We start from the raw sequence: 14,781 nt of genomic DNA, 5'->3' as shown, positions 1-14,781 counted from the left end.
TTTGTTTTTAAAAAAAAAAAAAAAAAAAAAATTAATAAAATTAAAATACAATTTGTTTAAAAAATACTAGCAAATCAAATTTAGCAATATATAAAAAGCATTATATAACATAACCAAATGGGATTTATTCCCAGAATGTAACGTTGGTTTAATATCTGAAAATTAGGTGATGTCATACACTATGTTAATCAAATAAAGGGCAAAAGCCATTGATCATCTCAGTAAATACAAAAAGAACACTTGACAAAATTCAACAACCCTTCATGATGAAAGCACTCAACCAACTAGAAATAGAATATTATCAACCTGATAAAGGGCATCTGCAAAGACACCATAGCTCTTATCACCTTACACAAATTCCATGTTAGAAACTTCCCCAAATGGGGCAGTTATCACTTTCCTCTCTTGCCAACCCCACCACTTGACACTTTCAATACAGGTGGAGTCCTTGTGCCACTCACAGAAATGTGTAAAGAAATCACTAACATGGATTTTAATATGATGCATGAGTTACTGATAAGCTGCAGTGGTAGTTACACCAGTTTAAACGGTGCCTACAGAACTTGAAGTCCTCAATATTTGAATTATATAGCATCACAGTGCTTCTGCCATGTGATCTCCTGCTCCAGCCATCCAACCAGATTAGCCTGGATTTGTCTAGATTCCAAGAAGTGACCACAAATAATTGTTATCCCCTATGTCCAAAAGATTACAAGAATAAAACATGTAGACATTTGGGATTTGTGAAGATAAGTTTCTAAGAGTTTAAATTTGTGGATTTAAAGAAATTCTTATGAGGGAAGAATATACACTTCTGTCTTTGGCTTCCTAGTTCATCATTCAGGAAATCAGTGGTTATATCTTAAAAAAACGTAACTTTAATCCCCCATTCTCCTATAGCCAATACTCCATTTCCTAACATCCATCCTTTTGCACTGTTTACTTTTGCAAAATCACTTCTTAGAAGAGCTTTACTCACCTGCTGTCTCACCTTCCATTGTTTTCCCCGTTCTAGTTTAGCTGCCCTTTTCTACCACTTAAGGTGCCCTTCAGATCACCAAGTATTTCCATACTACCAATACCAATGTACATTTTCTGGCCTTATTTTAAGTAGCTTCTCAACATAGCTGACATTACCTCTTTCTTGACACACTGTTTTTCTCTTGGTATTGATGGGACTCAATCTCATATCATCGTCCTCCCTCTCTGGCCGTTCTTTGTTTCCCACAACATCTTCTCCTCTTATTTGGGACTCTTTAGGGTCCCTTGCTTTTCTCCTTTCTGGTTTCATTCAGTATCATAGTTTTCAATACCATGAATATGTTTAAAACTCCCAAATTTATTTCACCAGGGTAGACTTTCCAAGCTCCAGATTCCTGTCTATAATGAACAGCCTACTTTACAGATCCATTTAGAAATCTCAGACATACTAAGGGTTTATGTATATCCCATATTTGGATGAACTTATTTTTAAAAGTGTATTTTTACTTATAATCATAGTGAAAATATATAATAAATACAACTCCAGGCCTAAGATTTTCTTTTTTCTGTCTTTGCTCTTTACCAAGAAGAGTTCTTCAATTCCAAAATGCGTAACACCTTTTCTAACCTTCATGCTCATTTATCCACAGCGGCCACAGACATCTTCACTTCTGTCCAGCCTAAAGAATTGCTGGACTTCTCTCATTCTTTAGGTCTTTAGCTTCCCAGAGAAGCTTTCCCTGTTCACTCTGTTTAAAATACATCTCCCTTGTTATTCTGTATCTCAGTTTTCTTCAAAGTACATATCACAGTTTGTAATTATTTTTTTAAGTTTATTTATTTTGAGAGAGAGAGAGACAGAGAGAAGACAAGTGGAGGAGGGGCAGAGAGAGGAAGAGAGAGAGAATCCCAAGCAGGCTGTGGTGCTCCCAATGTGGGGCTCAAACTCATGAATCATGAGATCATGGCCTGAGCCACAATCAAACACTTAACCGACTGAGCCACCCAGGTGCCCCCACTATTTGTAATTATTAATGGTTTATTTACCAGTATACTTTTTGCCTCGCCCACTAAACCATAAGCTTCAAAGGCCAGGGACTCTTTATTTCACTGTTGAATTTTTGGATCTTTTACAGTACCTGGCACACAGTAAATGCTCAGTAAATATTTTTTCCATCAATCCATCATGCCCCAAAAGAATTTTCCAGAGAGTCCTTTATTATATTCAAATGAATCCAAGTGCAACACTAAATTCTTAATATTATGATACTGGTAACACTATGCTTGTTTTATCTTTTGAGGATCCTTAGGATCATATTGAAGTCTTTTACTTACTTGAGAACTTTATGGTTAAAATTAAAGGTAATAATTTTCATCTTTTCTAACACAATCAGTATTAATTAAATTTCTTTCTTCTAGGATGGAAGGCTGACATTTCTTCCAGGAAGTCAGGTAGTGAAACTTCCTTTTATCAACTTCATGAAAGCACATGGCACTTCCTTTCTGAATGCTTACACAAACTCTCCAATCTGTTGCCCATCACGTGCAGGTATGAATATGCTCAATATTAATGGAAGTGGCCACACACATAAAAATGTTTTCACAATTTAAAAGATTATGCCCAAAAGTAGGATAGTAAGTTATATTTGTCATCTAATAAGAAGAAAGTTTTAATATAAGTGATGTGTATTTTAAGGTATGTATTGAAGTTATGGAATTTCTAATTTATTTTTCCAGAGTAGGAATTTTTATCATCCAAAGTGGTGTTTAGTTCATGTGTTACTGTTTCATTGCCTTATGATTGGTGACTAAGAATCTCTGGAGTATCTAAGCAAGTGAGGAAATACTCCTGTTTCCTAGAAGAGTTGTATTTTTAAGAAAATTTTCAGTAAGAATAGAGGGAGTTGAGGGGGACTTCACAGCATACTACAAAGTAGTTAGAATTTTCATACATGAGGTTTCTCGGAAATTTTCCATATTATTTCAAGTTACAGACTATTTGTTTCTCTTTAGTCTCAATTGTCTCCTATCCCAAAGTATCTGTTCACTTTTATTATCATAATTTAACAAATAGGCATAGTTTCAATGGCAGAATGTCAGCAGTATGAATCCATGGATAATGGAGGAGGAGAAGAAAATGCTATTTTTAAAAAATAAATGTCTATTCTCTGGATAGAGTTGTTTTCCTTCCCACCTTTCTAATGTTTGGTTGTTTGTTTTGGGATACATAAAAAGCATGCAACTGTTTGCATCTGTCAGGACATTCCTGACATAATCTTCTCTGTGATTTGAGTCCGAAGTCCCTTCCCGTTCACTGCCAGCACAATCACCTATGTAATCACCAGAGATTAAAGGAAACCTGGACAGTGCTCTAAACGATATTTTAGTAAGGCCCAGGCATATTAAAACAGTTTTGCAAGTTTTTTTTTTTTTCTCTCTGTTGAGCAAGTGGAATGAGCAGTAGGCTTAGTGTGTGGTGTTGTCCTGGATTCTTCCAAGCAAGTCATTCAGTTCCCTTATCTACAAAAGGCTATATATGCTGGGTTGTTCCCAGCATCAAATGAAGTAATGAATAAAAAGGCTATTAATGAACTCTAAAGGTTTCAGAAATGTTAGGTGATGCTTTTCCTAAAAGAACTACATTTTGAAGAGTTTGAACAAAGAGAAGGAATAATAGTAATACAAACTAAGGTTTGTTGCCTTCTTACCCTGTGCTTTGCAATATTCTAAGTGCCTGACGTGTCTTAATTTATATAATACTTCTATGAAGTAGATATTGTTACTACCCCCATTTTGCATATGAAAACAAAAGTACTAAAAGGTTAAGTAACTTATCAAAGTTCACTAAGTCATTGACATTATTGGAATTCAAACCAAGGTAACCCACATCCCACTTTTCAAAAAGAAAGTATTTTGTTAGATGAGAAGAGAAAGCTTATTTAACCCTACTGTATATGTACATAAGAATCAAAAGGGAAAAAGACTTTTCCCCAGTTTTATTGAGATAATTGACGTATAACATTGTATTAATTAAGGTATATACAATACAGTGACTTCATATGTATATATATTGTGAAATGATTATCACAAGTGTTATTAATATTCATCACCTCCCATAATTAACAAATTTTTCTTTTGATAGATCTTTTAAGTTAGCAACTTTTAAATATATGATCCATATTGTTAACTATAGTCACCATGCTATACATTATATCCCCAGAACTTACTTATCTTATTACTGGAAATTTATACATGTCTACCACCTTCATGGATTTTCCCACCCCCACTTCTGACAATCATAATCTTTTCTGTTTCTATTAGTTCCACGTTTTTAGATTCCACATATATGTAAGATCATACACTACTTGTTTTTCTCTGTATGACTTCTTTCACTTAACATAATGACCTAAATATCCATCCACGTTGTTGAAAAAGGCAGGGTTTCCTTTTTCGTGATTAATGTTTCTCTCAAAATATATATGTGGGTGTATGGGTAATATATGTATGTGATATATATATGTTTATACATGCATGTATGCATTCATATATCAATGGACACTTAGGTTGCTTCCATGTCTTGGCTATTATGAATAGTGTTGCTGTGAACATAGAGTACAGGTATCTCTTTGAGATAATGATTTGTCTCCTTTGGGTATATTCCCAGAAGTGGGGACTGCTGGACTGTATGGTACTTCTAGTTCTAATGTTCTTGAGGGACCTCCTTACTGTTTTCCACAGTAGACTCATCAATTTACATTTCCGACAACATTCCACAAGCGTTCTCTTGTCTCCACAGCTTCACCATGACTTGTTATCCCTTGTCTTTTTGACAGTCATTCTAACAGAGGTAAGGTAATATCTCATTGTGGTCTTGATTTCCATTTCCCTGATGATTAGTGATACTGAGCATCTTTTCATGTAGCTGTTTGACCATTTATATGTCTTTGGAAAAATATCTATTGGAAAAATATCTATTCACTTCTTCTGCCCATTTAATGTTTTTTGTTTTTTGTTTTTTGTTTTTTTCTCTTCAGTTATATGAGCTTTTTGGATATTTTGTATATTAATTATCAGATCTATGATTTGCAAATATTTTCTCCCATTTCACAGATTGCCTTTTCATTTTGTTGATGGTTTCCTTTGCTGTGCAGAAGCTTTCAAGTTTAGTCTAGTTCTACTTGTTGATTTTACCTGTTTTGCCCCTGCTTTTAGTGTCAAATACAAAAAAAATATTGTCATTTGATGTCAAGGAGCTTACGCCCTGTTTTCTTCTAGTGGTTTCATGGTTTCAAGTCTTACTTTCAGTGTTTAATCCATTTTGAGTTGGTTTTTGTGTATGGAGTAAGGGCCTAGTTTTCCCATCACCAGTTATTGAAGAGATTGTCCTTTCTCCATTATATATTCTTGGCACCTTTGTTTTAAATTAATTGACCTATATGGGTGGGTTTATTTCTGAGCTCTCTATTTTGTTTCATTGATCTCTGTGTCTGTTTTTATGCCAACACCATGCTTTTTTTATGGTTCTACCTTTGCAATATAGTTTGAAATCAAGAACTGCAATGCTCCCAGCTTTATTCTTCTTTCTCAAGATTGCTCTTGCTATTTGGGGTCTTATGTGGTTCCATACAAATTTTAGCACTGTTTGTTCTATTTCTGGGAAAAATGCCATTGAATTCTGATAAAGACTGCATTGAATCTGTAGGTTGCATTGGGTGGTATGGGCATCTTAATAATATCAGTTCTTCCTATGAATGAATGAGCACAGAATATCTTTCCATTTATTTGTGTCTTCAGTTTTCTTTCATCAGTGTCTTACAGTTTTTAGGTTACAGATCCTCTCCTCCTTGGTTAAATTTTTTTCTAGGTAATTTATTCTTTTTGATGCAATTATAAATGGGATTGTTTTGAATTCTCTGATAGTTCATCATTAGTATATAGAAATGCAACTGATATTTATATATTGATTTTGTATCCTCCAACTTTACTAAATGCATTGAATAGTTCGACCAGTTTCTTGGTGGAATCTTTGGGATTTTCTATATATACCATCTGCAAATATCAACTGTATTACTTCTTTCAATTTGGATGCTTTTTATTTCTTCTTCTTGCCTAATTGCTCTACCTAGGACTTGTACTAGATAGACTTGTGAGAGTAGGCACCTTTGTCTTGTTCCTGATCTTAAAAGTTTTTAGCTTTTCACCACTAAATACAATGTTAGCTGTGGACTTGTCATGCATGGATTTTATTATGTTGAGCTACGTTCCTTCTATACTCTGTTGAGAGTTTTTATTATGAATGGCTATAAAATTTTGTCAGATGCTTTCTCTGCATCTATTGAGATGAGCATATAATTTTTATCCTTCATTTTGTTAATGTGGTATATCATGTTGATTGATTTACAGATGTTGAATCATCTTTGCATCCCTGGAATAAATCCCAATTGATCATGGTGTATGACCCTTCTAATGTATTGTTGAAATTTCTTTGCTGACATTTTGTTGATGATTTTGCACTATGTTCATCAGGAATATTGGCCTGCCATTTTCTTCTTTTGTGATGTCCTCCTTTGGTTTCAGTATCAGCGTAATGTTGGTATCGTAAAATGAGTGTAGAAGTGTTTCATTCTTTTCTATTTTTTAGAAGAGTTTGGAGAGAGGGATTGGTATTAATTCTTCTATAAATGTTTGGTAGAATTCACCAGTAAATCTTTCTGGTCCTGGACTTTTCACTGTTGGGAAGCATTTGATTACTGACGTTATCTCCTTATTCATAATTGGTCTGTTAGATTTTCTGTTTCTTCATGATTCATTCTTGGTTGGTTGTATACTTCTAGGAATATATCTACTTCTAGGTCTTCCAATTTGTTGGCATATAATTGTCCATAATGGTCTTATAATTCTTTATATTTCTGTGTCATCAGTTGTAACTTCTCTTTCATTTCTGATTTTATTCATTTCATTAGTCTCTTTTCCTGCTAAGTCTAGCTAAATGTTTATCTTTTTATCTTTTAAAAAATAGATCTTAGTTTTATTGATCTTTTCTATTTGTTTAGTTTCTATTTTATTTATCTTCACTCTAATCTTTGTTATTTCTTTTCTTATATTAATGTTAGGCTTAGTTTGTTCTTTTTTATATCCTAGAGATGTAAAGATAGGTTGTTTATATGAGCTTTTTTTTTCTTAATGTAGGCATTTAACTCCTCTGAACTTCCCTCTTAGAACTGTTTTTTATGCATGCCATTAGTTTTGGTATGTTATACTTCCATTTTCATTTGTCTCAAGATATTGTTTGATTTCTCTTTTGATTTCTTCTTTGACCCATTGGTTGTTCGGTGGCATGTGGTTTAATCTCCACATATTTGTGAATTTTCTAGTTTTCTTCTTGTAAATGACTTCAGTTTCATACCTTTGTGGTCAGAAAAGATGCTGGATATTTCAACATCTTAACTCTATTATGACTTTTTTTTGTGGCCTGTCATACGATCTGTTCTAAAGAACGTTCCGTGTGCACTTAATAAGTGTATATTTTGCTGCTTTTAGATGGAATGTTCTATAAATGTCTTTTAAGTCCTTCTGGTCTAAATGTAGTTTTTAAGTCCAGTGTTACTTTATTGATTTCCTGTGTGGATGATCCATCCACTGTTGAAACTGGGGTATTGAAGTCCCCTACTCTTATTGTATTGCTGCCTTATTTCTCCCTTTAGGTCTGTTAATACTTGAAAAAGGATTTATTGGTTACAGTCATATTGTAGAAAATAAGACCAAAGACATAATACACTTAAATTTTTCATAAGAAAGCCAGCACAAAGACAAGGATTGGGGAAAATCTGCCATGATGTTGGAGAAAGACCTATACTTCAATTGACTGACTTGGAAAATAAATACTTAGTGATTATTTTATGATTGAAAGAAGACTTTAGAGCCCAATAGGCTTTATACATAATTCCAGCTATATTTACCTTAAACAACTTAACCTGTAAGCCTTAGAGACTCACTTGTAAAGTGGAAATAGGAACTCAGTGCAGAATTCTCCCCTTGATAACATGAGATAACAACCAGAAATGTTAGGCAAAGCACCTAATGCACGTTATGTCTGACTCCAGAGCATGAGCTCTAAAGTAGTAGATTTCTTTCTCTTGCTGTAATTGTCTTAATAATTAAAACAAATCAATAAGCTTTACACTAGTCCCAATTTCTTCCTTCCCTCCTCCCCAGCAATGTGGAGTGGCCTCTTCACTCACTTAACAGAATCTTGGAATAACTTTAAGGGCCTAGATCCAAATTATACAACATGGATGGATATCATGGAGAAGCATGGCTACCGAACACAAAAATTTGGAAAATTGGACTACACTTCAGGACATCACTCCATTAGGTAAAAAACTATATAACAAAATAATCTAATATGCTACCCTCTGCTATGACATATACATGTACTCTTTTTTGACTTTTGTGTTTTATTTTTCCACAATGGTGAAAGTAAATCTCTTAATCCTTCAATTGTGTTAATTTGGCTAAAGCTTCACCTTTCTTTAATCTTCTTAAAATATCAAAGTTGCTAATATACTAGTAATTTTGTTTATCTTAAACATCAAAGGTCTTTAAAATTGTTTAGTCCAAAATTTATTTTCAGTTTTTGTTATACCATGTCTACTTTCTTATTCACTGTACAGTCTTTTTTAAAGACCGTAATCTTCTTGGTATTTGCTTTTGTCAGTTATCTCCAATATCAGCCTATTATAACTTTTTTTTCATTTTATTAAGTCCTCAGAAACCAGGTAGCCAAGCATAGTGGGTAAGAGCAGAAATCTGGAATCAGATTCCCTACTTATAAATCTTGGCCTCTCTATTTACTGTTGATCTCTTAATAGTATAATCTTGGAAACATTATCTAAGCTAACTGAACTTTAATTTCTTTGTTGTGAGGATTAAATGGAATGAGATCTGCAGAAAAAAAAGGCTAACACAGCAGGTCTGAGATGGCTATCCTTAGAAAGGCCTGCTTTCAAGAATGGTCCCTGGCTTATAGCTTGTATCTTGAATTTCAGGAGTGTTCCCTCTATTTCCTGATAAAAGTGACTTACTGTCTACCTAGAGTGTAAAATGTGATTTATACTGGACACCTGCTTTCCCTCTAAGAGTCTAGGGTTTTGGTATGTGGTCGGCAAAGTGAGATCAGCCTCAATAACAACTTGGGTACTAATGAGCTGCTCTGATAGACAACACTTCACATGCATTGTCATGTTTGATGCTGGATGAATGAAGTGTGCCCTTTGTGACTCCACTTGGAAACTTGTAAGTGGTTTGCTATGCACTTACCCTAAATAGCTTCTCCCTTTGCTGATTTTGCTTTGTGTCCTTCCACTATAATAAATTACAGCCATGTGAACAACTACATGCTGAGTCCTTTGAATCCTCCTAGCAAACTTGGGTAGATCTTAGAGTCTTCCAACACTGTGGCCCCTGGCACAAATACATATTAAAGGCTTAGAGCAGTATGTCTTGCCTAACAGGTACTAATTAAGGATCATGGCAGTGATAGTAGTGATGATGACAATTCTAATGATTATGGTAAGAACCAGAAAATAAGTTAAATAAAATAATAGTGAATGTGGTGAGATAAATAGTGTTACCCAAAATTTCATGTCTACATGGAACTTTATTTTTTTTAATGTTTTATTTATTTCTAGGAGAGAGAGAGAGAGAGACAGCGTGAGTAGGGGAGGGTCAGAGAGAGAGGGAGTCACAGACTGAAACAGGCTCCAGGCTCTGAGCTGGCAGTCAGCACAGAGCCCGACGTGGGGCCCGAACCCATGAACTGCGAGATCATGACCTAAGTGAAAGTCGGACGCTTAACCGACTAAGCCACCCAGGTGCCCCTACATGGAACTTTAGAACGTGACCTTATTTGGAAATAGATCCTGTTTACAGATGCAATTAATTAAGGGTTCAAGATAAAGTCATCCTAAATTTAAAAGTGAGCCCTGCATCCAATGACTAGTGTTCTCATTAGAAAAGAAAAGGACATAAATACACACAGAAGGCAGAGACTGGAGTGATCACGGCTATAAACAAAGAATGCCAGAAGCGAGGAAAAAGGATTAATTCTTTCCAAGAGCCTTCAGAGGGACCATGGCCCAACCAATACCTTGATTTCTGATTTCTAGCCTCTAGAACCATGAGGGAATAAATTTATGTTGTTTTAAGCCACACTTTTTGCAGTAATTTGCTACTGCAGCCCTAGGAAACTAATACAATGAGGTTTGGGTAAAGAGATACTAAAATAAAATAATCTGAGTATTAGTCTTGCTCTTCTGGGTAATGTTAAATTTCTTTCCCTTTCTGTCTTCCAAAATCTAAAAGATATCAATCCTGATCACCAAGAAGGGACCCTCACGTTTCCTCCCCATATCTGCCTTGTAATCCATCACCAGATTTTATCAGCTCCAGTTTATTCACTTACAGTCTTTACCAAGCCACTGCCCTTTCCTGCCTAAAATATTGAAGTGGCCCTCTAACTTTTCCTCTATCTTATCCTGTTCTATAGGCAGCCAGAGTGATCTTTTAAAATTTTTTTTAAATTAAAAAAAAAATTTATTATTCATTTTTGAGAGAGACTGAGACAGAGTGCAAGCAGAGGAAGGCCAGAGAGAGAAGGAGACACAGAATTCGAAGCAGGCTCCAGGCTCCGAGCTGTGAGCACAGAGCCTGATGCGGGGCTCAAACTCACAAACCACAGATCATAACCCAAGCTGAAGTCAGACGCCTAACTGACCTAGCCATCCAGGTGCCCCACAGTGATCTTTTAAAAATAAACATCTGATCAAGTGACTTATCTGATTAAAATCTTTCACTGTTTTTTCCTCTGTTAGTAGGCTAAAATCCCCAATCCACAACATGGAACAACTTATATGATCTAGTCCCTGCGTGCCTCCTGTCTCATTTCATACTACACACTCTCCTCATCAGAATGCAGTTGCTTTCATTTCTTTCACATGCTCTTCACTAGCTCTGGACCACAGCAGAAGTCTGTGCACAAAGCTTTTCCCCTATTCTGCCCCGTAATGCAGCAGAGGAAAAGGGTGGAAGCAGAGGTAAATGTGGTGGAAGGAGCACAGACTTTGAGTCTCACCAGAACTGTTAAATGCCCAGCTTCCCTGCCTACCATCCTTGTGACCATGGGCAAGGTTCTTGACTTCTTCAAGTGTCAGTATGCTTACCTGAAAACTGGAATTAATAATAAACACCTCGGGGCACCCTGATGACTCAGTTATAGAGCGTGCGACTCTTGATCTCGGGGTTGTGACTCTGAGCCCCATGTTGGGTATAGAGATTACTAAAAAAATTTTTTTAAATCCTAAAAAAAATAATACCTACCTCATTGGATGATTAGGGTTTTAAATGAGTTAATATAGGAGATCATGTAAAAAGATTAAATAGGGAGGTGCCTGAGTGGCTTACTCAGTTAAGAGTCCAACTTTGGCTCAGGTCATGATCTCACAGTTTATGAGTTCTAGCCCTGCATCAGGCTCTGCACTGAGAGCTTGGAGCCTGGAGCCTGCTTCGGATTCTCTGTCTCCTCCCATCCCCCCCATCTGCCCTTCCCCTCCAGTGCACACACGTGCACATGCTATCTCTCTCAAAAATAAATAAATAAAATGTAAAAATTTTTTTAAAAAGATTTAATGATGTAATATGAATTATTTAACAATGCCTGGCACAGAATAAGCATTTAATCAAGGGAAAGATTATTGTCATAAAAGTGGCTTAGCCAGAATTATAGTTTAATATTTAAATAATGCTTTCTTTTTTCTAGTGTGTTGCACTGCTAATTAGTTCGTGGAGTTTCACAAATTTCTTTTTAAAATTCTTCTACACTCTAGAAAGTAAGCTTAATCCAAAGTAAAACATAACTAGTCTTATTATCCTATTCTATACTATTACCCTAGCCTAGCCTACTGTCCCCTTGTTTTCTCAGTTTCCTCAGCCAGTCGCATAATAAAAAGAATCTAAGGTTGAATGCCTCAAAGGCCCTCTATCATTCTATATGTGACATGGTTAAAATATGATCTGAATTTTACTCCTCAGTGGGATAATAAGGACTCTGTTTCTCTTTTTCATTGCTTTATTCCCATTGTCAATATACTGTAGGTGCATTGTAGACACAGAATTAATTGTTGAAATGAATGGGATAGAAAGTTACATTGATCTATCTATAACTTAGTATTTGATAAACATTGATGTTTTGTTTAAACTATGGTTTCAAAATCAGTAAAAGAAAAGGGCCACTTTACTGTTGATATTTAGGACATCAAAGATGGTTTTCAGTATAATAATTGCTGGCAGCTAATTTTCATATCTCACCAGAGCTTAGGAAATTGAAATAGCCTCTCAGGACTATTTGTGTTAGTGCAGTATGTACCCACACAGTCATTTAGCTGACAAATAGGTCAAGGTAGCTGTTAATAGCATATCTGCAAAAGTTCTATGAATTATGCTACATTATCTTTTAGATTTTTCTGTGCCATTTTGAAAATGGGTCTCAGGAAAAATAAGTCTCTCGATATCAAACTTAATAGGGGTATTGAGTATTTCAATAGACTGACTCTCAAAGTCAGAATTTGTTTTAATAACTCTTTGTGCTGCCTTTACCACTGAAATTGGCCATTTTTTAACCTACTTGTATTTTCAGCCAGAATTACAAATTTCTTTAGTTTATTACTACAATATTCCATCTGTTTTATTTTAGGCATCAAGTGACACTTTCTTTTTATATCACTTTAGGAACACTAATCCTGCTGTGTCCCTTCTACATATAATATACTCCACCATCCTGGGATCTTAAAGGGCTACACACTTGTTTCTTCCAGACAACTGTTAAACAAATAGTGGTGGTAGTACTCATTAAGATTCTACTTACTAATTATAAGACATTGTGCAAGTTATATATCTCCTTAACACCCCTCACATTATATGTATTATACCTATAATACATTTGACTCTGTTCAAATTTCCTTTTTCTTATTAGCAACTGAATGGAAACATTTCTATTTAATTCATAGGATGTTTTGGAAATTTTTACTATTAGGTAAAACTATTTTGCCAGTATATTCTCAATATCAAAAACAGTGGTTGTCAACCAAGGGCAGTTTTGACACCCCCCTTTCCAAGTGGAAATCAGGGTAGGGGCAGAGGGAGAATCCCATGGCTGTCAGTGCAGACCCCAGTATGGGGTTTGATCCCACAAACCATGAGATCATGAGGTCAGTGAAACCCGTGAAACCAGTGAAACCAGTTTAACTGACCGAGCCACCCCAGGGATTGTTTTGAAATGATGGCAATTTCGTAGTGATCAAAAAACAAAAATCTCTAAACTCATGGAACTTACATTCTAAAGGCATCAGAAGCCAATTTAAATAAGCTGCTGTCTTCTTTTTCCTAGCTAAAAGTTTAAAACCTAAAATCAAATCCTCTATCATCTTACTATCACTGAAATTTAAATATGTTTTCAATTCATGTAGCTTCCTGTTTTTCTGAAACCAAGTCACAATAGGCAATTTTCACTCCTCTGCAACAAATGAAAATAAAGGCCTAATTTCAAAATGAGAGACTTGCTTTGCAAAATTCTTAAGCTTGAACCTCTTGGCAAACAGCAACATGAAGCGAATCATGAGCTGATGACACCACCCTTCCTGTCCCCAGGTAGGCCTCCAGACCAGAAGCACCAACTTTTCTCAAAAGAATCACAGTGACTAAGAAGAAAGGGACGGAACTCAGAAGAGCAACTGTAGAGCCCTCTCTAAGCCCTTTCACCTCAGCCCTTTCAATTCTGTAGCCTAGTGCTAATCATGTGTATATCTCATCCATATCCACTATTATTTTATAATCTAAAATCATATGTATCTTTAGATTGGTTTTCTCCATACCAAAGAAGAGTTTATTTTATTCTTATAATGAAGAAAGGCATCTATTCCTTTGGTCATCTTAAAAGCCTTTGTAGAACCCACACTACCACTACCACTATCTTACTATCTTTAATGAAATTTACTATCTGGAACACCTTGCATTACTCTGGGTGCATTCCCAGATTAATTTATGATAATGGGAGCGTCTTTTGATGACTAATTGAGCTAAAGCAGCCCCTGGGGCTATCTTCAGAATGCTCTCTACAATAACTCCTGCATCAGTTTCTTTAAACACTAGTGATAGCTCTGAGCCTACAACCTCATTACTATTCTTGAATTTTTTCCTATTTAATTACTAAACTTTAATGTACTGTATATTAGCTGCCTGTAATTAAGTTTACATCTCCTACTTTGGCCAATGTTAGCCCTTTGTGCAAATTTATCTCAATCTTTTTGAGAAGAGCATAAAGCTATCTAATAATGTGGAGATTTAACTATTCAATTTAATATTAGTGTTAGCCAGATATGACCTAGCTGAAAAGACTTAAAATAAGGAGGTTAAAAAAAAAAGCCTAGATGACTACAGTACAGGACAAAATGTGTTGCATTCTGTTTAAAAAAAGAAGTGATCACATTCAAATGTTTTTTCAGGGGATGGAATTAAAGGCTGTAGAGTACTGTATTTAATTTATTCTAAGGTGGTATTTTCTTTTTCACAATTTAAGATATCTCCAAAATTGCAATTCATCTTACTATTGATGATTACAAAGTTCTTTTTGGTTTAACTGGCAGTACTTTTCAGTATACACACACACACACACACAAACACACAAATAGTATAGTTTTAATAGCATTTTAGATTTAAGAAACTCTCATAGAAGGAGAACAATAGTAG

General features: G+C 35.3%; 1 protein-coding gene across 1 annotated transcript in view; it reads left to right on the top strand.

Annotated features, from left to right (window-relative positions):
• ARSK (arylsulfatase family member K) overlaps positions 1 to 14,781 on the top strand; it is a 53,482-nt gene that overhangs the window by 2,936 nt on the left and 35,765 nt on the right. The window contains exons 2-3 of the mRNA XM_077765197.1: positions 2,401 to 2,530; positions 8,197 to 8,356. Coding sequence (XP_077621323.1) covers positions 2,401 to 2,530; positions 8,197 to 8,356 — 290 coding nt within the window. The remainder of the gene's footprint in view (positions 1 to 2,400; positions 2,531 to 8,196; positions 8,357 to 14,781) is intronic.

This window comes from Crocuta crocuta, unplaced genomic scaffold, assembly GCF_008692635.1.
Source record: "Crocuta crocuta isolate KB4526 unplaced genomic scaffold, BGI_CrCroc_1.0 scaffold645, whole genome shotgun sequence".
NCBI classification, from domain to species: Eukaryota; Metazoa; Chordata; class Mammalia; order Carnivora; family Hyaenidae; genus Crocuta; species Crocuta crocuta.
This window is presented reverse-complemented; position numbering and strand designations above follow the sequence as displayed.